At 32.1% G+C, this 23,572-nt stretch overlaps 1 protein-coding gene across 5 annotated transcripts in view; it reads left to right on the top strand.

Annotated features, from left to right (window-relative positions):
- The first annotated feature begins 4,093 nt into the window (after positions 1-4,093).
- The window catches only part of LOC129615791 (protein unc-119 homolog), a 103,222-nt gene continuing 83,743 nt past the window's right edge, over positions 4,094-23,572 (top strand). For 3 of the 5 annotated variants that reach the window (XM_055531157.1, XM_055531159.1, XM_055531158.1), the window contains exons 1-2: positions 4,095-4,915; positions 4,971-5,143. In XM_055531157.1, the coding sequence (XP_055387132.1) occupies positions 4,494-4,915; positions 4,971-5,143 (595 nt within the window). In that variant the 5' untranslated portion in view covers positions 4,095-4,493. Of the gene's footprint in view, positions 4,916-4,970; positions 5,144-23,572 lie in introns of all 5 variants that reach the window. The other 2 variants (XM_055531160.1, XM_055531156.1) reach the window with 2 other exon arrangements.

Genomic DNA, 23,572 nt, shown 5'->3' with positions numbered 1-23,572 from the left:
TATCCATCAATATACTTTTCTTGAGCCCAAACTTAACTCCACCACGAGCTACCTCCGGATTGCTTTCCATTAGTTCCACTAATTTTGTGAACTGATCCCGATTTGTTTTTTGAAACTACAAATTTGTAAATAATATATTATGCAACACTCTGGCAATATATTATGTCACCGGGTAGAGAGAGTAACTCTCATATTCTTTTATGATTTTTAAAAAAATGTATAGAGTTTATATGAAGAAAAAAAATTATCACCGTATTTTAGTCTTTTACATCTAAAAATCACAACAGAGTTTTGAAAATAATACCCTTATTATCATCGGCGAGTCGAATGAACATGGCGAATCGAATGATATTTTAAATTATGATTGGCGAATGCTTTCATTCGTCAGATCCAAAATGTTGCTACCGCCAGACTTCAGAAAATCTACCGAAAATAATAAGATTAACACCACAAAGGTGTACATTGCTTTTTATTTTTTGCAAAAACAATTGAATTTTTTTCTCCTTTAGCAATCCGGGGTTGTTGTCCATTAATTTATTTAAATGATCGAATTATTTTTGGCCCGCTTCTTTTCACACTTAAATTAATGCTAAACAATCAACATTTTTTAGAATAATTTGTAGAATTTTATGAACATACTTTACAGATAGTTTAGATTTTTCTATTATATCACTATAAATGCTTCAATATCCAATAAAAAAAACACTTATGTACAGTCAGTCGCAAAAGTGAGTAAACAGTAAAAAAAATTAATTTCAACTTAAAATTTTTTTGGTTAAATTAGATGAATGATCAATGTGATTTAGAAATAAAGTTTCTTTAATTCATCTACAACAATAAATAAAAACAAGAAATAAAAAAAAAAAATTTTTTTTAGAAATACTAAAAAAAATAACAAAACTGAAGCAAATTTTCGCCGCAAAAGTAAGTAAACACAATAAAATAATGATATGGGTGCACGGAGAAATTTCGCATGCACATGCAAAGATATTTACCGCAAGGTTTAAAAAACATTTGTTTTTGTTTCTTTTATTAAAATTTCGCACAACATTAGTATTAGAACAATTTATTAGTAAACGCCTTTAGATTAGGTTCGATATTTTTAAAATGAGAACTGAAACCACTATAGAAACCAGAAAAACTATTATTCAGATGCATCAGGACGGCAAATCTCTGAGAGAAATCGCAAAAATAGTTAAAAGGTGTCCTGCTACAATAAAAAAAATTGTGGACAAGTACAAAAATTTTCATGTTCTACAAAATTTCAAACGAATAGGCCGACCAAAAAAATTGACTGAGAGAGAAAAAAGAGAACTGGTAAAAGAAGTTAAGGCTAATCCCAGATCCAGCGCGGTAAAATTAGCTGAAAATATTAGTAGAGAAGGTTTAGAAGGTATAAGTGCTGATACAGTTCGCCGCGCACTACATGAAAGGGGTCTACATGGTAGGGTTCCCAGAAAAAAACCGTATATCTCAGAAGTCAACAAAATGAAACGAATACAATATGCTAAAAAATACAAAGACAGTGACTTTTCGTTTTGGAAAAAGGTTTTATTTACGGATGAAAGCAAATTTGAAATTTATAGTAATAAAACAAATAATAAAATTTGGAGAGGAAAAAATCAAGAGCTTATAGACAAAAATACGATCAAGACAGTTAAACACGGAAATGGATCAGTAATGGTATGGGGGTGTATGGGAGCATCTGGTGTCGGGAATCTTACTTTTATTGAAGGAAAAATGACGAAAGAAGATTATTTGAATATTTTAAAAGAAAATATTCCAGCTAGCATTGCAAAACTTGAATTACCGTGCTCTTGGGTCTTCCAGCAAGACAACGACCCAAAGCACACATCATATTTGGTGCGAGAATGGCTACTATATAACACACCTAAGCGGCTCGAACATCCCCCACAATCACCAGACCTCAATCCCATAGAAAATCTATGGGATTTTTTAGATCGCCAAATTCGCAAGCGAAAAATAACCAGTAAGGAGACCTTAAAAGAAGTTATCAAAGATGAATGGACGAAAATCTCACCTGATATAACTAAAAACGTAATTTGTTCTATGCCAAGAAGAATTAAAGCGGTAATAGAAGCTAAAGGAAGCGCTACTAAGTATTAATAATGTTTAAGAATAAAAAACAATGTTTAATTATAACTTTTGAAATAAGAATTTTTTTTTTGTTTACTTACTTTTGCGGCGAAAATTTAGTTAATTTTTCTTATTTATGTTAATATTTATGAAGTTTTTATTATTTGTTAAATTTTTATTTTTATATATTGTTAAGCATGAATTAAACGAAGTTTATTTCAAAATTACATTGATCTTTCATTGAATTTAACCACAAAAATTTGAAGTTGAACTTAATTTTTTTAGCTGTTTACTCACTTTTGCGACTGACTGTATGTATTAATTTGATTTTTCATTGGCCAAGCTTGTCACACGGAATATTCATTCGACAGATCTGACAGTCCATTTGCCAAAATTTAGGTGAATTCGCTAATCATAATACCAAAAATATATACTAGTCAAAAATTTCATTCGCTTCGCCGAATGAAATAATAAGCCTTACTCTAGTTACATACAAATTTCATTGGCTGACATTTCTTTCAAAGTAATTTTATATTTATGTGTATATAAAGCATAATAACCACATAAAATGCAATTTTGAGGTTTAATTTTGTTCTAAATGTGCATAATATTTTTTTTATAATTATAATTATTGTAATCTATATGTAATGACATATATGTCTATCAGGCCATTAAGCTGAAATTATTTTCCAAAATTTTGATTCGAAAAAAATTACAAAACAATTATATTTTTTTTTTTATTGTGAAAATTTTGAGTGTTTTTTATATGTTTAATTATAAAATATAATTCTCATTTTATTTAGCATAGTTTTAAAAGTCATCTCAAAAAAATTATTCAAAAATTTTACTGTGTAATATAGTATCCTTCCATTTGGAAGAAAAGAAAAGTTGACTGCGTTAAAGATGACAACTTTAGTATAGATCTATTTTCTTCACACAAATTAATTTCGACACCGCTTCTATTCAAACTCCATATAAATTTGGCATTTATTTTTGATTTACTCTCTGAGCTTGATGGCCTGATAGATATGAGTTTTCAGATGAGTTTTTTTTGTTATTTATTGAAATTAAATTGGAAGTGATATTTTGGGAAGCATGTTGGCAGAGTTTTCTTATACAGTTCAACACTTTTGGTAACATGTACGGGAATAACATGTTTTTTATTACATTATATAGTGTGAAACATGCATTACATAGAACCCTGCATATTAAAATAAAAATCTTCCTGGAGAATGTATAGGTAAACGTGATGTGATATTTTAATGATCTACATTTACGACGTATATTTGTAACGTAAAAACCAGCAACTAGCGAACAAACCTTGCTTTAATAATAGACGTAATAGACCATACATTAATGTTGGAGAATTAACAATATATTAAACCTTTGATATTTTCGATACATCGTCGGAAAACTATCGCTATATATCGATAGGTGCGTAATATGAAAACTCCATAATACAAGTCCCACGAAAATGATCGAATGCTTTTATTCATCAGATTCAAAATGTTGCTACTGCAAAACATTAGAAAACCTACCGAAAAATAATGAGGTTAACACCAAACATATGTACATCTTTTTTGCTTTTATTGCAAATACATGGAGTGTTAAATTTAAATTTCGAGTTTTGACATGTTCATCCCAAAGAGATTAAAAAAGATGAACTACTCAATGACAATTTCACGGAGTATTCATAATGCGTGGAAAAAACGAACATTACCGAAAAAAATGATAATAATTTTAAATTTCGTTAACTAAAACAGAAAATAGATATGATTTTATGTATATTATTAATAATTGTGTACATATATATTATGGAATTCGTAAAATGCAATGAAATATTTATACGTTCCTGTCAAATTTCCCTTTAAAAAATTGAAAATACGTTAACAAGATTCTAAAAAGTTTATCTAAAGATAATGTTATGTAGACTTTAAAAAAACTCGATAGTTTCGATATTTAAGAGCTATCAATAATAATGATAGTACAATCGTTAGTTCCGTACCTCTACCATACGTGTGTATTCTAAATTGAAAGTTTTTATGGAAAAAAGATTTTTTGAAAAATGTATTTGCACTTATTAAATACATGTACTTATTAATATACGTACTTATAAAGCATAACCAAATATTGTCTTGTTAAATATAGTTAACCATAAAATTTCTATTGTGTAAAACAAAATCTCCGCTTGAATTTTGTAGTGCGTACACATATTTTTAAATTTTTAGATTTGGTATCCATAAATACATGTAACATGGTACATTCATACATTATGTACATGTAGATATGTAATTGTGTAAACTATATACATAAATACATATTTTGTATGAAAAGCCAATGTATGAAACAGAAAATTATACTCGTTTTCAAAATCAATACATTTAAAAACGGTTAAAATGAGCTTAGTGGGTAAAACACCATTTCAATCAGGAGACAGATTAGATATTTTAAATTCACCAACAAGTTCCGATGAGAGACAATATATAACCCCAGAAGATGTGTTACGTTTAACAAAAATAACTGAAGATTATTTATGCCCAACAGATGCTAATATATACGACATTGATTTTACAAAATTCAAAATACGTGATTTGGAAAGTGGAACCATTTTGTTTGAAATTGCGAAGCCTGTTAACGACCAATTTGGGTTGACATCTGCACACCAAAACTTGCAAGGTGATTTAGAAAAAATCATCGAACAGGCAACTAAAGCAACCGAAGATTTAACTTTAGACGAACCTGTAGATCATAATTCTGGTCGTTATGTGAGATATCAATTTACCCCTGCATTTTTAAAATTGAAGACGGTCGGAGCGACGTATTTTAGATAAAAACATTTTTTTATTTTTGATTTTAACATATATATCTTTTAGAGTCGAATTTACTGTTGGGCAAAAGCCCGTCAACCGCTTTAGAATGATTGAGAGACACTTTTTTCGTGATAAACTTTTGAAAACCTTCGACTTTGAGTTTGGATATTGCATTCCTCATTCGAAAAATACTTGTGAGCACATATATGAGTTTCCGAATTTGCCTTATGATTTAAGTAAGTAACGTTACATTTTTATGTACATATAAATTAATTTGAAACAAATGTTTTGGTACAACTTTCCTTAAAAATCTTGACCTCCCGTCAAATATTTAAATCCATCATGGTTTTAAAATAATAGACATATTCTAATATGGGAAAAATAATAAATATTTTGGAAAAAAAATTATTTTCGTTTCGAGTTTTTTTTAGGCAATAACCAAACCATTTTTATATTAGAACGAAATTTAGAATTTTCTGAAATTCGAATTTTAACTATAGTTTTGACCAAGAATAGGGTTTTTCAGTTTTCCGTTTTTTTTTTAACCATATCAGGCAAGATATCCGACAGAATTGCGAGTGAAAATTGATAACACACTGAATAAAAAACAAATTAGATGTTGTATTTTTTAGTCTGAAATAAGCAACATAAAATACAGATAAAATTTTATTAGACTTAAGTTAGAATTTAAGTAAAAAATATAAAGAAACTTGTGCAAACTTTTAAAGTTCCTGCTGTGATAGGTTAGGTAAATCTGTGAGTTAGACTAACAATGTGATTAAATATTTCCCAATATTTAACACATTTTCTAATTTTAACTTTATATTATTTTTTAACTACGAGAGATAAAGCAAATATTTAAAATATTACGAAAAGCGGAAAAAGTTCTTATAACATTAAATACGTTAAAAAATTCTTTAAATTATATATTAAATAATTAAGCTTTTTTAAAAAGTATCACTTCCAGTATCCGAACACAAAAATTTAGTTGCTGAACACTTTTATTCTAGTATTCGAACACACAAATTTTCTTGAAATATAAGGTGCTTTTCTAGTAAAAAATTAACGAAGTAGGTTTTATTTTAATATAAATTTTATTATTTAAATATGCTAATTAAATTTGTAGTGAAGAAACATTTTGCTAATGCAAATAGATACAGTTTTTTTTTGCATAAATCACCGGTAAATTCAAAAAAAGGAATAAAATATTAGTTCAAATTCAAGAATAAAAACTAAAATAACGAATTTATTGCATAATAAAATATAGTTTTAGTAAAAATAGATTAAAAATAAATGTAGTCTTAAAACTAATTAACATCATAACGAAACTTGCAAACATAGTCTTTCTCCGATGCCATTTCATATTCAACTACAGCCTCCGATGTGAGTTTAAGTTTTTGAAACTATCCAATAAGGTTATCATAACCAATATTGCTTAATTCGTCATCCTCAATGTCGCTCTATAGCTCTTCTCTGCAATTTTGGCAGCCTTCTTTGTTTTAATTTTTTTTTATTCTTTCTCTCCGTTTTTCGACAGCTTTAGCTTTTTTTTTGCTTTTAGTTTTCTTTTTTTTCATAAATTTCCCGTCAGGCTTCAGATGAATTTGCGCTAGAAGACCGCCTCCCCCCCCTTTTTTTTGGCATTGTTTTTACCACCAAGCTAGTTTCATCGCCATTTAGATTTGAAGGGCTGCTCATAATATTTATATTTTTGGTTTATACTTTTTAAGTAGTTTTCCAGATTGTTAAACCATTTCACTATGCTCTCCTCAGTGACTTTCACCTTTGGTAAAATTTTCAATTTCTCTGATTGTTAATATCGGATTTTGTTTCACAAAGGGACGCATTAATGATTATCCTTTGAGCTCGTTTTTAAAAACTGTTTTTCTTTTAGTGCCTTAAATTAGTTTTTGCATAGTATTTAGGTTGGTGGTCTGTTTTAAGAGGAAGCAACATTTGCATGCTTTAATACACCATTGAACTATATGTGCATCTTTGACAGGCATTAAATATAAATCTAGACCAATTTTGGTTGATTGTTCTCTAATTCACGTGTTACCTTTTAATCGATCGAGTAGTTTTGTTGGCCGTAATCCATATTAGGCAGCTGCTTTCCGAATCATTAAGTTATTATTACGGATATCTGCGAGACCCTTAGCTAAAATACCTGCGTCCATTATTTAAACAAAACAAGGGGCATAGAAATTTTTTTATTGATAAATGAAGTTAATAAATTTCAATAAAAAAATATTTAGTATTAACGGAGTTGTAAAAATAAAACCGATTCAAATTACAAAAGAATACATTTGCTTATTCTAAAAAAGTTTATGATTCGTAGTAATGAATGATGAAAATTTATGAGTCGGTTTAAATTTAAGAATTTGGAATCATTTTATTGGCAATTTTTCAAGAAAATTTAAAAAAAAAATTAGTTTTAGTATTTTTTTATAACTCGCCCAATTTTATAAAAGTACAAACTGCATAAAAAAATTAAATAGTATAAATTTTCTTTAAAAAATCAGCACTTCTACATGCAATATTTTAAGTATTTTAATATAAATATTATGTTTATGGTAAAATAAGGTATTCTGATAATTAAATTTATTCAAATGTGTTATTTATTTAATGTACTATTAACTTTAAAATAGAATTAATTACATAAAAATTTGGTTGCTCGGATACTAAAATGTGCATAATTTTCATATCTTCAGAATCCGAACTAACTGTTCGGAAACTGAATATATAACAAAATTTCGGTTCTACTATCCGAGCAGCAAATACTTAGTTAAAAATTACTCTTCTTAACGTTTTATGATTTTTTTAAACAATATTAAGTAAATTTCAATGAAAATAATATATACTTATCACTAAATAGAACTTAAAATATAAAAAAAAAAACACTTACCCTCCACACACAGTAGTCATGGGCAATATCGTTCATTTCAGTGTTTCGTTCTGAACGAACTACTTTTTTTCACTGACCGATTATACAATTTCGTTCAATCGTTCATTTAGTTCACATCACTTCTGTATATATTATTGCATGTTTATACCAGTAGAACGTATGTTCGAAGGGTATACTAAATTTGGTTACCGTTTGTAACGCTAAGAAATAATGGTTAGAGATATAGACTTAAGTGTATGTTTTTTATCAGCGTCGAATTCTGAGTCGATTTAGTTTTCGTCCCAGCGACAACGTCCTAATCAAAAACTAACGCAACATCAAAAACTAATTAAGCTGTGTTTACCAAATTTTCACAAATGATTTATTGTAGTATCTGTCAGAACTCTATTTAAATTGGACATGATCGGTGTACTGGTTCGGGTAGCTGCCATACAACTTCAAAATTTATTTGACTGTATCTCAGAACCTATAAAAGCTGTGGTATTGAAATTTCACACAAACAAATATATTAGTAAGGCCAATGTGTTTGATAAAAGTCGTTGAAATTGCTAGACTCCTTTTAGTAGCTGCCAGATCACTTCAAAAGTTATTTGGCTATATCTCAGAAACTATAAGAGCTATGGTATTGAAATTTCTCACAAGCGAATATATTAGTAGAGCCAATGTGTTTGATAAAAATCGTTGATATTGCTTGGTTCCTTCTGATAGCTGTCATACAACTTCAAAAGTTATTTGGCATTATCTCAGAAGTTATCGAAATTATAATATAGAAATCTCATGAAAACAAGGGTGTTATTAGGGTTATTATGTGTGATAAAAATCATTGAAATTTTTTGGCTCGTTTCACATAGAAAGTATTGTAAACACAGTACTGAAATTTTACATAAATTAATATGGTAATATGAAGACTTAAAGTCTGTCCCATAGTCAGCTATGGCATATTTATTCGCACATAGGATAACAAATTCATACGGGTATCACAGAGTTGACACGGTCAATTCTATTTTTTCTGGTTTTTGGTTATAATTAGATGGCTATTCGTATTTATGGTAAATTTTCAAGAAAAGAATACATAATGAATTTGAAGAAATAAAAATTTTAAATTTATTATATCTTATAAGAAATTTGTAGAATAAAAATAGTTATAATTACATATCTTTATTTCTAATCCTCGAAAAAAAACTAAAATGCTATCCTAATTTTTTTAAACTTTTGCTTAATTAACTTTTATTTAAAATATTTAGGTGAAAAAGTGATCATAATTATTATCTTTTTTTAAATATTTTATGCATAAATATAAGACGTATGGTCAATGCTTTCTTTTTACCGACCGTATTGTGTAAACAATAGGTAGGTGATGTGATGGCAACAAATTTTGCATATCGAGTTTTCGATGTACACGTGTGTATCTCAAGTTCGGCTGAACCGTTTTGGATTAAATTTTATGTGCAAGTTGATTTTCACCATGGCACGGATTGATCAACTTTTGGTATATATCAGGCCTCGAGAACTGCACTTTTGAACATTTTGAAGAAAATATTCAACCGATTTACTTGAGATTTTATATATAAGCTCAGCTCGACCATCCGTGAAACCTTCTTACTTTTGGAAAAAAACAGGCGTCAACAACTGGGCGTTTGCTACGAGCCAAATATACTTTTTTGCGTATATGAAGAGAAATAACCAACCGATTTCATTGAAATTTAATATTTAAATTCTTCTTATTAAAACAATGAAAATTGGAGAAATTTTTTTTGGAAAGATCATGGCTTGAAAACTGATCTGCGGGCCGATTTTACATTTTTACCATATCTACGGAACGAATCGATGGAGTTTCTTGAAATTTGATATTTGAAATCTGGTTGTCACCGAAAATAACTGGCGAGCATTTCAGTGTATTCGGGTAGCACAAAGCGAAACTCTACTAAGAGCCAAATTTACATTTTTCTAGGTATGTTAACTATAAGCTTACTAATGTCCTAAAAATTGGAAAGAAGTATTTAACAGACATTTTTATAATATTCTGTAGCACTTTCACTTAATTAGACAATACACATTGCGGTCGGTTATGTGCTGACCACATCAGATTTTTTTTATTTCATACAGGTAGCTTTCAATTTGAATCAACTAGTCCAATCTTTCAATTTTTTTATTAAGGTAGATTTTTAATTTGGTCACTTTTATTTGAATTGCATTTATATTAGGCAATAGGCACGTGTGTCGTGAATTGGTCAATATTTGTAATTTGCTTTTATCAATATTGCATATGTCGTTTGTTTCTATTACTTTGTATATCGTTCAATTTTACTTGTATTGTATATATATTGGCAACTGTTTCGGTAACTTTTGTGTGTGTTGTATTTCATTCATTTTACTTTTCATTTGCTTTTATACATATTGCATATAGGAGTATGTGGTTCGTTTTTATGAGAATTGCATATGCGTTATTTAGTATGTCGTTCAATTTACAGAAAGATATAAGGAATAAAATGTATATAATTACGAATGTATGTGCAGTAATTTTTTTTAATAACTTAAAAAGAGAAGTGGAATTCTTAGTGAACGGTGAACGATTCATATTTAAAGAAGTGAACTAATCGGTTAAGCTAAGAGAAGTGATTCGTTCTTTAAGATTAAATCGTTCGTGAACGGCACATGACTAACACACAGCTCCACTTTTTTTTAAAAAAAAAAAAAAGAACTTCGAATCAACCGCTCTTCACAAACCACTGACACAAATTGACTTATAATTCAGAGAGCATAAAAGTAATTTATTTCAAATTTTACAAGTACTTAGGGCAATATACAAACATGTTTTTTGCGTTTTTGGTTTGAACGATTTCTTGAAAAAAATTCTTAACCAACGAAGTGTTCGGATACCGCAACTGTTCGGAAACTAGTGGCTCTATCTACATACATAAAAAAATTATGGATTTTCATTATGAGAAGGCTACGCATATGCAATACTTTTTATGAATTATGAAGCGGAATAATTTAATTCATATAGTATATATAGCAAATAATTTCAGGGGTCAATTTTAATATTTTAACAAGTAAGAACGTTTCAGTCGGTATAAACCGATTGAATTATACCCTGCACCTTTCATTATTGTGTAGCAATTACTCGAACCTGTGAAATCGTTCTATAGAAACTTCACGGACATGTCTGACCTATAATTGGACATCCGACTGCCAAGTTTCATGAATCTGACTTTATAATTTTTCCAAATATTTAAAATTAGCTTTTGGAGTTGTATGGCAAGTACCTGAACCTGTCAAGCAATTTCATCAAAACTTCACAAATATATCTGATCTATAATCGGACACACAACTGCCAAGTTTCATGAATCTGACTTTATTATTTTTCCAAATATTAAGAAAAAGCTTTTAGGCTTGTATGGGAGCTACTCGAACCTGTCAAGCAATTCCACCAAAACTTCAGAAATATGTCTGACCTATAATTGGACACACGACTGCCAAGTCTCATGAATTTGACTTTATTATTTTTCCAAATATTTAAAATTAGCTCCTGAAGTTGTATGGCAGGTACTCGAGCCTGTTAAACAATTCCTCTAAAACTTCAGACATATATTTGACCTAAAATTGGACATATAACTGCCAAGTTTCATGAATCTGACTTTATTATTTTGCCTAATATAAAAAGTTTGCTGTTGGAGTTGTATGGCAGCCACTTATTATTTTGAATTATATACTGTGTACGAGCGATTGAGCTCAGTTGACATAAATCTGAAATAAATAAAACAAAAAATCCATACTAAATACTATATTGTTTTGACCTTTATATAAGGAGTATGTCACTGAACTTTTTCATAAACTTTTTAAAAAGTAAAATTTAAAAAAATATTTGAATCACAATATTAAACATTAAAGCGAATAAAAATAACAAAAACAACCCACATTGGTGTATATTCTAATATATGTATGTACACATTTAATCATTTCCATAAAAAGTATTCAATAGTTTCTGTATTGTATTTTTAAAATTTTATTTTAATCATATTATACAGGTTGTCTCGTAATAAAGTGCACTGCTATATGCCACTGTATAGGCCCTCATGACTAGACAATACTTTTGTATAGAGACTATGTTCACAGCTCAACAGGGTCGGAGCTACAGGGGCTTAAAGTGAATTTCAACTGATTTTTTTACATTTTGAAATTTGAAGTATAACTCCGCGACTGTGTACGACAGCCACATATAATTTATGTTATAATATGATTTGGAAACCTCAGAGTACAGATTGTTGTGCATTCGAAAAATTACGAAAAAAAAAATGTCGGTGGTTTCCTGTCGATCGCTTAAACTGACTTAATATAGCACTCATAGCAAAGTCTAACGCGTTAACACCAAGCGTTTAGAAGATGCGCCAAAAGTGTAGCATCCAACATGTGTTGAAATATTTTATATTTCCGGGAATTGATTTTTAAGGTTTATCTTGAATCGAAATTGCGTATGGAATGAATCTTCTGTAAAAATTGCCATTCCCTTATGATTTTAGGCTTAGGTTAATAGCTTGCGCTTTCGATTTAACTGGCGTACTACTATGGCTACTAATTGAATGACCAAGATATTCAACTTCGGTTTTACCGAATATGCCTTTCGACGATTATTAAATATGCTGCTCCTCGTTTTCTGACGATACAAATATATCATCGATGTAAGCAATGACAAAATCAGGTCCACGAAGAGTGTCATCGATAAAACAATTGAAGAAAGTTTGCGCATCATTAGATATACCAAAAGTTATTCGAGTAAACTCGTAAAGACTGCAAGGGTAGTAATAGCGATTTTTGGTATTCCAATTGTTTCTATTAAAACCTGGTGAAAAAGTTTTTGAAGATCAATTTCTAAAAATATAGTTTCGGCACGTAGATTTCAAACAAAATGCTGATCAGTTCCTTTTTGATGGTTTACAGATGCCTTACGACAACAGGGTTTTAACAGGAACTTCCGTTTAGCAGCCCCGCATTTTTCAGGAGTGGGAAGTCTAAGTTTGGCGGTTACTACTTGGCCATTGGTAATAATATATTTTATATTGCCTTAGTGTTTTAAAGTTTCTGATAATGGATGAAAATCTGTAATCGATAAAAGTTATTTAACAAGAGAGATAAAAGTTATTTGACAATTATTTGGCAAATCCGTGACAATTTGGTTTTTTTGGCAGGATTGATTAAACGTTTCTGTTTGAGATCGACAAAAAAACCAAAGGCCGTGAAGAAATTAACGTCAATATTTGATATTGTAACATATGCCATTACAAAATTCTATGTAAACTCTCTACGTAAACCGGAAGATACCGTTTTTCTCACAACTCCGCAAGTGGGTATTCTTGAACATTTAGCGGCAAATGGTTGATTGGAAAGATTCCAGTTGTTTTTGTGCTTTGACAAGATTTGATAATTACAGGTGTATCAGTACGGGTGTCAATAAAAAATTTAGTATTAGTTGCAGGGTCTTCTATAACTCCACTTCAAACTGAGAATTTAGTTTCCCGATTTATTCTGATTTAAATAAAATTTGCACTACTTCTTACAATATTGCTAGCTTTGTCACTGTGCCCTAGATCGTGTGGACTGTTCTAATTTATCTAGGCGGCCTATCATGTGATTTGGCTTATTTTCAGATTTTTTGAGTCAGCGTTAAATTTGTTGTGAAATTCATTGTCATTTGAAGTTTCATGATGGAAAAATAGTAAAACCAGTAAATTTAAAAGTTAAAATTATATATTTTGGAATTTGAAAAACTCAATTTCGAAATTATCTAAATTAATTAAGTTCCCAATCGTTCACTAAGCCGCTGAAGAGAATTTTGAAAAGATTTTTTAAAAGATGAAAGAAAAAACTTTTAAACTCTCAATATTATAAATTGAAATCACTATACAAAATTCTGTATAAACTAGTCCCGTAACGCTGAGTGTAAAATGATATATAAAAAGATTATTATGTGTAAGTATGCAAGTAATTATTGGGTATACTATTTTTTTACTTTGATTAACGATTATTTAATTGTGAAATTTGACTTTCGTATTCGTTTATAGTTAATAGTAAAAAAAATTATTATCGTATTCGTTTCGTATAATAGTAAAAAAATTAAAAACAAATCAATTTTTGTACTTACATATATAATTTTTATTACCGACCGTATTGTGTAAACAATAGGTAGGTTATGTGATGGCAACAAATTTTGCATATCGAATTTTCGGTGGGAACGTACTTCTCCATAGTAGGGAAGTGTAAATAAACTATTTTTAGCAACCTGTCGGTCTGTCCGTCTGTCGGTCTGTCGGTCTGTGTGTGCACGCGTGTATCTCAAGTTCGGCTGAACCGATTTTGATGAAATTTTATATGTAAGTTTGTTTCCTCCATGGCACGGATCGATCAACTTTTGGTATATATCAGGCCTCGGGAACTGCACTTTTTAGCGGGCCTGTTTTACATTTTTGAGCATATTGAAGAACATATTCAACCGATTTACTTGAAATTTCATATATAAGTTTTGCTCTACCGGCGATGAAACCTCCTAACTTTTGGAAGAAATCAGGCGTCAGCAACTGGACGTTTACTACGGGCCAAATATACATTTTTGTGTATATAAAGAGAAATAATCAACAGATTTCATTGAAATTTAATATATAAATTCCTCGTATGAAAACTATGAACATATAAATTTTTTGGAAAGATCAGGGCTCGAAAACTGATTTGTGATCCGATTTTACATTTTTCACCATTTTGAAGAAAATATTCAACCGATTTACTTGAAATTTCATATATGAGCTTTGTTTGACCGTCCGTGAAAATTCCTAGCTTTTGGAAGAAATCAGGCATCAGCAACTGGACGTTTACTACGGGCCAAATATACATTTTTGTGTATATAAAGAGAAATAATCAACCGATTTCATTGAAATATAATATATGAATTCCTCGTATGAAAACTATGAACATGTAAATTTTTTGGAAAGATCAGGGCTCGAAAACTGATCTGCGGGCCGATTTTACATTTTTCAACATATCTACGGAACGAATTGATGGAGTTTCTTGAAATTTGATATTTGAGTTCTGATTATTACCAAAACTAACTGGTGGGCATTTCAGGGACTTCGGGTAGCACAAAACGAAACTGTACTAAGAGCCAAATCTACATTTTTCTAGGTATGTTAACTATAAGCTTACTAATGTCCTAAAAATTGGGAAGAAGTATTTAACAGACGTTTTTATAATATTCTGTAACACTTTCACTTAACTAGACAATACACATTGCGGTCGGTTATGTGCTGATCACATCAGATTTTTTAAACAATAGTTTTTATACATATTAAACAAATTAAAATATGTTTCATTAAATGCTATTTTAAAATATTTTGAAAATGATTAGGTTGCAATTCAAAATAAAAATTTTTTTGCTTTAAAATTTACGGTTTTATGATTTTTATTTTTGCATTGCACTTTATATTCAGTCACCTAATGTTAATTTGCCACTTACACGTAATATGTATTCTAAATGTGCATAGCTCAAATTTCAAAAGTAGTGAAATCTGTTGTTTCGTTTAAACATATGAAAAAAAAATTTAATTACACGATTTTATTTCATGTAATTTCTTATTATGCGTAATAAATTTTGATTTAATTTCTGTTGTGCACCAGAATATAAAAACAAAAAACATTTCGCTAAACTTAATTGTATGCACGTGTACCATTCTTCGAGATTAATCGTAATAATACTAATAATATATAGGCCAATGCGTACAGCATACGATTTCTATGCAAAAGGTTTCAAGTTCGAAGCCTGAAAAATGCATTTTCTCAAATGAACTTCTTTTTACGTATGTTCGAAGGGTATACTAAATTTGTCTTACTGTTTGTAACGCTAAGAAATAATGGTCTGAGATATAGACTTAAATGCATGTTTTTGATGAGAATCGAATTCTGAGTTGATTTAGCTTTGTCTGTTCGTCCATCCGTCCGTCCTTCCCAGCGATAACTCAAAAACTAATTGAGACAATTTCACCAAATTTTCACAAATGGTTCATTATAGTAAGTGCCAGAACCCTATTTTAACTGGATATGATGGGGGTACTGGTTGGGAAAGCTGCCATAAAACTTCAAAATTTATTTGACTATATCTCAGAAATTGTAAAAGCTGTGGTATTGAAATTTCACACAAGCGAATATATAAGTAGGGCCAACGGGTTTGATGAGGGTTATTGAAATTGCTAGGCTCCTTCTGGTAGCTGCCATATAAGAGTTATTTTATATACATATCTCACAAACTATAAAAGCTGTGGTATTGAAATTTCATTCAAGCGAATATATTAGTAGGGCCAATGCGTTTGATAAAATTCTTTGAAATTGTTTGGCTCTTTCTGGTAGCTGCCAAACAACTTCAGTAGTAGTTTTGCCATATCTTAAAGTATTGAAAACACAGTACTGAAATTTTGCATAAATTAATATGGTACGAGTAATATGGCAACTTAAAGTCATAGTCAGTCCTATAGTCAACTATGACATATTAATTCGCATATAGGATAATAAATTCGTACCGGTATCACAGAGTTGACACGGTCAAATCTATTTTTTCTCGTTTATTGATAATTTTATTTTTTTTGGTTCTTAGAAACTTTACTCTTACAAGTCAATTTCAAAGAGTTTGTGTCTTAAATATTTTTTTGAAAATACCCTATTTGTAAAAGTTTAATGCTATAAAATAATATTTTCTTATTAAATTTTGTCTTATAAATATATTATCAAGAAACTAAATGTACACTTGTGTTTCAATTATTAATACATTTTGCAGTAGACCACGAAAGGAAAATATAACTAAAGGCGCACCTACATACTTATAATAAGTATAGATATTATTAACTTTAAGAATTTTCTTAAAAAAGTGTTTACGTTTTGTTATAACGCTATTAGTACTACCAAAAGTAAATAAAAATTACCCCTACAAGATGTAGTATCATTTTGTAAAAAGCGGTCTCAAAGCATCTTGGGAGGGGGTAAAGGAGGAGAGTGGGTGGAATTCTTACTTTTTCTGGGACCCTATTTACAAAACTTTTACACCCTTGAAGATTGAAAGGTGAAATTTTATATGTACATGGATCTTTACTAGAAACTTTACTACTACTAGGATATTTGTACCCATCTTCCTTCCTCTACAAGTTATACCTCCTTCAAAATCCTAAAAATGCCATTTTTTAGCTATTCATTGAAGTGAAACCATAAGCATTTTTCAAATTTTGCAAAGGAAAAAAAAATGTGGCTTCCTCCTGCCATCGCGGTATTTTCTACTAGGTGAAAAAATCTCGAAAGATGAAGAAGGACGGCTCTATCTGCCTTTTTCCTCCGACAGTGGGGAAGCGTGACTCCTACCCTAAAAAATCACCTAAATTCTAAAGGGATAAAACTGGTCCTACAGACCAACTATTACATCCGCGCTAACTTGATTTTTCCGTGCAGGAATTAAATACCTTCCATAAGGAAATTGGTATTTCGTGTTAAATTGAATGATCTCGTTCGTTTAAGTTTTTCTGTTATAACGCCATTGTCTAGCAGCCGAGTTGCTTCCATATTTACATGCTGTACTAGATGAGCTCTATGCTTTGTAGCGCAACTTCTAATTTCATCCACAACCAAAGGAATTTCTAAGTCCCTGTGGATATCACTGCTACGTATATACCATGGCGAATTTACAATATCCCGTAGAACTTTATTCTGAAAGGTTTGAATTTTGTTAATCTGAGTCTTCTTGGCACAACCCCACAGTTGAATGCCATACCGCCATATTGCTTTAATGATTTGGTTATAAATCAGTATCTTATTATCAATTGCCAAATTGAACTTATGACCTAAGAGCCCATAATTTTCTCTATATTTATTTTCTAGTTCTATGTGTTTCTTTATATGCTCTTTCCATTTTAGCTTGACATCTAAAGTCATTCCTAGGTACTTTGCTGAGTTATGGATCGCTACGTTCGTTCCATTTACGTTAATTTGTGGTGGATGCAATATTTTCCGATTGGTGAAGTTTATGTGAACCGATTTCGCTTCATTTAACCTCACCCTCCAATCTCTAGTCCACTGGCTTATTTTGTTAATTGCCTTCTGTAATTTTTTTGTCGAATCGTCAATGTTCGCTCTTACTCCCAATATTGGAGTATCGTCAGCAAAAGTGGCTATCGTAGCATTTTCTATTTGTTGCAAATCACTCGTGTAAAGCAGCTACAACGTTGGGCCCAATATACTGCCTTGAGGCAAACCTGCCTTTATTTCTCTTAGCGTGGAGTATTCAGCATCTTGTTTAATTCTAAATGTATCAGCTAAGTAAGATTTCAAAATTTCTACAAATGACGATGGTAACATTTGCCCCAACTTAAGTATAAGGCCCCTGTGCCATACCCTGTCGAATGCCTGTGCTACGTCTAGAAACATAGAAGAGCAGATTTCCTTATTTTCCCAGCTTTTTTCTTTAATATTAGTTATTCTATGGACCTGGCCTATTGTAGAACGGTTTCTTTTAAAACCAAATTGATGGTTCGGTATTAGGTCCCTATTTTCTATTATTGTCTTCAATCTCCTGAATAGCAGTTTTTCAAAAAGCTTAGACGTCATTCGCAATAGTGAAATGGGCCTGTAAGACTTTGTTTCCCTCAAGGATTTCCCGGGTTTTTGAACCATAATTACCTCCGCGACTTTCCAAGCACAAGGAACATACCCAAAATCCATAGCTGCATTCATGATTTTTGTCAGATGTTCCAATGCCTCGTTTGGTAGCTCTCTCAGTACTTCCGCAGTAATAAGATCAAAACCTGGCGATTTTTTCAACTTCAGGAATCTTCCGCAATTTCTAATTGAGTAAGTGGAGCTATGCTGTCTGCTTTATTTGCAATAGATTCTACCAAACTTACATCTGAGGTTATTCCGTTTGGCGTGAATATGTTTTCCAAGTGGTCAGCAAACAATTCGGCCTTCTCTATATTGCTCGTCGCCCAACTGTCATTTTGCTTTCATCAGTAGCGGAGCGTGCCTAATCGGTCTCCTTTTGCTCTTTGCCGCCTCCAATAAGGAATAATTCGTGTCCTTCGTAGCTGATAAGTTCTTTATATAATTTTCATATGTTGCCGATTAAAATTCTTGGATTTTCCTTTTAAGCACCTGAGAAAGTCTGTTTAAAACAGTTTTATCATCAGGGTGACGCGAACGTTGCCATCTACGTCTGGCCCTTCTCTTTTCATCTACTAAATCAGTCATTTCTCCAGGATAGCTAATTGCTGTCGGTTTGTACTTTGACATTTTTGTATTGTTCCATGCAGCTTTTGCCCATCGCGGCATGCTATAGTTCTCACTTCTCATTTATGTTAAAATTTACCATTATCTAAAATCCGTTTCTTCTAAATTTTTGATGTCGTTTTTCTTCTAGATTTAAGGTTGTGGGAGCCTGAAATTTTAGCAGCTTTAGATAGTAACAAACAGTTCGTTTTGTTAGAAAAAAAAAATTTTCCATCTCCACTAAGTTATGAAATTTCCTCTTGAAATTTGTAAAATTTGAATTTTTGTCGCCTTATATTTCCGAAACCATGTATGTATATTTTTTTTTAAAGCTTCCTAATGAATTTTTTTAAGCTTCCTATGTGAATTGAATAATATTCAAAATTGTGGTTAAGCATATAGAAATAAATTTTATATTATTAAATCATGGGAGTAAACATACCGAAATAAACTTTTCAAATAAAGAAAAGGTTTAGGCAAAAACAAAATAATAATTTTATTCATATATATGTATTAAAATTTAGCATTTTACAGTTTTTCGCTTGGAACAATAAAAATAAAATTTTAAGTACGTACGTACATATATTCTGTATGTATATTTTTTTAAAGCTTGCTGACGAAACATAATGTTCAAAACAATAACAAAAAATTTGATGTGGTCAGCACATAACCGACCGCATTGTGTTTTGTCTAGTTAAATGAAAGTGTTACAGAATATTATAAAAATGTCTGTTAAATACTTCTTTGCAATTTTTAGGAGATTAGTAACTTATAGTTAACATACTTAGAAAAATGTAAATTTGGCTCTTAGTAGAGTTTCGCTTTGTGCTACCCGAATTCCCTGAAATGCTCGCCAGTTAGTTTCGGTAACAACCAGAACTCAAATATCAAATTTCAAGAAATTCCATCAATTTGTTCTGTGGATATGGTGAAAAATGTAAAATCGGCCCGCAAATCAGTTCTCGAGCCCTGATCTTTCCAAAAAAGTTATATGTTCATTGCTTTAATATGAGGAATTCATATATTAAATTTCAATGAAATCGGTTGATTATTTCTCTTTATATACACAAAAGTGTATGTTTGGCCCGTAATAAACGTCTAGTTGCCGATGCCTGATCTTTCCAAAAAATTTACATGTTCATTGTACAACCGGGGAATTCATATATTAAATTTCAATGAAATCAGTTGATTATTTCTCTTTATATACACAAAAATGTATATTTGGCCCGTAGGAAACGCCCAGTTGCTGATGCCTGATTTCTTCCAAAAGTTAGGAATTTTTGCGTATGATCGAGCAAAGCTTATATATGAAATTTCAAGTAAATCGGTTGAATACTTTCTTCAAAATGGTGGAAAATATAAAATCGGCCCGCAAATCCGTTTTCGAGCCCTGATCTTTCCAAAAAATTCATATGTTCATTGTTTTAATACGAGGAGTTCATATATTAAATTTCAATGAAATCGGTTGATTATTTCTTTATATACACAAAAATGTATATTTGGCCCGTAGTAAACGTCTAGTTGTCGATGCTTGATTTCTTCCAAAACATACGAATTTTTGACGGTCGAGCTGAGCTTATATATAAAATTTCAAGTAAATCGGTTGAATATTTTCTTCAAAATGTTCAAAAATGTAAAACAGGCCCGCTAAAAGGTGCAGTTCCCGAGGCCTGATATATACCAAAAGTTGATCGATCCGTGCCATGGTGGAAACAAACTTACATATAAAATTTCATCAAAATCGGTTCAGCCGAACTTGAGATACACGCGTGCACACACAGACCGACAGACCGACAGACGGACAGACCGAAAGACTGACAGGTTGCTAAAAATAGTTTATTTACACTTCCCTACTATGGAGAAGTACGTTCCCACCGAAAACTCGATATGCAAAATTTGTTGCCATCACATAACCTACCTATTGTTTACACAATACGGTCGGTAATGAAACATTAATATTCAGATGCCACAAAACATCTGATGTCTTTGACAAAAGCTGACATTAAAATTATTTAGATTTCTCGAACTAAAAATATGTGAGATCATTTTATTTTCAAATATTATTTATATCTCGGTTTGTGTTTCTAATAATAACGTAAAACGTATCATTTATTTCTTGGTTTGTGTTCTAATTATAAAACGTACAAAAGAAACACGGGCTTTTGTTATACAAAAATTTTTTCAGAAAATCTTAAGATGGAGCTATTTCGGGACTAAAAAGTTCCAATGCCAGAGGGTCCCAGAACAAATCTAATGACAAGATCTAAAAAAACAAATCTAAAAACAAGAAAACCTATCTAATGCCTTTTGTCCCATGTCTCTAGCCCTTCTAGAAGTACCCGTACTTTTTGGCACCTGGGAAGTAGCTATATATATATAATTACACCTGTACTTGTAACGATTTGTACATGCTGTATACTATTATGTGTACCATGCATGTATATTAATGTGTGTGTGTATAGAATAGACTTTTAAAAAAAGTATGTTCATTATTTCATTTATAGTACTTCGAAATTGTCAAGAGAAAAAAGATATTAAAGCTGAACTATTTGCTGATTACTTGAAACCCTTACATGACTTATAGAGACTCTTACATACATTACAGCATCAATTCAACTATGCCGCTGCATACGGTGACAAATTTTCATAAGTTCCGATGATACTCTGCCAATAATAAGAGATTTCAGCCGTTTCCACAATGCTAACCTAAACCCGACGATGATTCGTCACCGCCCACCTCGCTAGCCTTTGGAACAGGTTCAACATCACTTGCGAAGTACTTATCCATCAATACAATAAGGGTTTTCATGGACGTTTTAGCATATTTTCAATCGATTTTGTTCTCAGGAAAGAACGATTAGATTGGTCCTTAGAGAGTAATCTATCAAGACTGGAGGAATTTTTTATGCACTCTACGTTCCCAAAAAGCTCCTGCAAACTTGGCTTTTTGCGGAATTAACGAAATTGCATAAGTATATGTGTTAACTGTCTTGTAGCTGTCTGTTGTTAAATTATCATTCTACCGTGAGGGTACGTTTTCTCAGAGTTCATAGAGCAAGAGACTGAAGGCCAAAACATGGCTTTCTGAAACTGGATGACTGGGACCTTTAACTCGTCGACATCGTGAATTGTATTTCTATGTCAGGAGAGGCCGTGAGCTTGACTCGCACAATAACACTAAATTTAACCCAATTTCTTTTTCTCGTATTTCCACGGTAAAGAGTCTCAGCATATTCTAAAGCTATCTCTTGTCAAACACGCTGCAATTGATTAAACAATTATTTATTGTAAGTATTATATCTACGACATTTTCCCTGGCCAGGGTTTGAACCCGCAGCTCTTCGGTCAAAGGGCCACAGCAGCCATTCTTGACTTATTGTAGCCCCCCCCCCCCCCCACCCTCCTGCCCATAATATCCCCGTCCCAACCACAAAGCCGGAGATTTCCCTAAGGGAGTTGGACAACAGTTCCCAAACACTTGGGATTCATGTCCAAGACAATTGCGGCGCCGAACGGCCAGTACCGGACAGTCGCAGAGAATGTGCACGGCGGTCTCATCGCCACCCCCACAAAATCTGCACAGGGGGGAGCTCGACTTCCCCAGCCTATGCAGGTGGTACTTCGCTGGGCAGTGCCCCGTGTAAAATTCGTAATAGTGCGAACCCGGCTCCTGCTCATCCCCAGCATGGCCACTATGGCCCGGCACCCAAATGAGCGTGACTCTGTTCTCCGATGCCAATTCTATAAGTGCAGCCAGCAGACGAGCTTCCTTCAATATATGGAGGTGCAGTGGCGGCAACCCGATCATCACCTCCAGTGCAGCGGTAGGAGCCGTCCGCATTGCCCTGGTCACTCCCAGGCAGGCCAGCCTCTGTAGCTTTTCCAGCTTGGTCCGCACACCCGGCTGCTGAACCTTACGGCACCATACAATCGACGCATAGGTCACGATGGACTTAGCATGGGCCGTATGTAGCCACAGTGTTATCCTGGGACTGATTCCGCAGGTTCCCCCGATGAAGCTCCTATACGTCCACAAGGCCGCCGTAGCCCTCTCGATAACTCTATCTACATATATGGGCATTGCAGGAGAGACATGGGGGTAACCATCATCCATGGTTAACCCCAGATACTTCACCTCCCTACAATAACTAATACGTTCACCAAACAGAATTGGGCTCGTTAATCTGTCCCTGCTTCTGCGTCTGGTGACCAAAGTGCTCTTGCTTGGATTTATATTTAACCCAACGCCTTTGCACCATCCCTCCACAACACGTAAATTTTGCTGGAGAAGATCAGAAATAGTGCTCTCAAATTTTCCCCGTACGACGAAAGTCACATCGCCGGCGTATCCCCGGACAGGTGAGCCCCTGAGAGCAGCGATTAGATCATCCACTACAATGGACCACAGGAAGAGCGAAAGAACCCCGCCCTACGGACACCCTTTTGCAGCGGAGATGAAGAGTATATCGTATTGTAT

The sequence above is a fragment of the Condylostylus longicornis genome, unplaced genomic scaffold (genome assembly GCF_029603195.1).
Source record: "Condylostylus longicornis isolate FDR11 unplaced genomic scaffold, ASM2960319v2 ptg000147l, whole genome shotgun sequence".
Classification (NCBI taxonomy): domain Eukaryota; kingdom Metazoa; phylum Arthropoda; class Insecta; order Diptera; family Dolichopodidae; genus Condylostylus; species Condylostylus longicornis.
The sequence above is the reverse complement of the archived record's forward strand: the minus strand, read 5'-3'. Positions and strand labels throughout refer to the sequence as shown.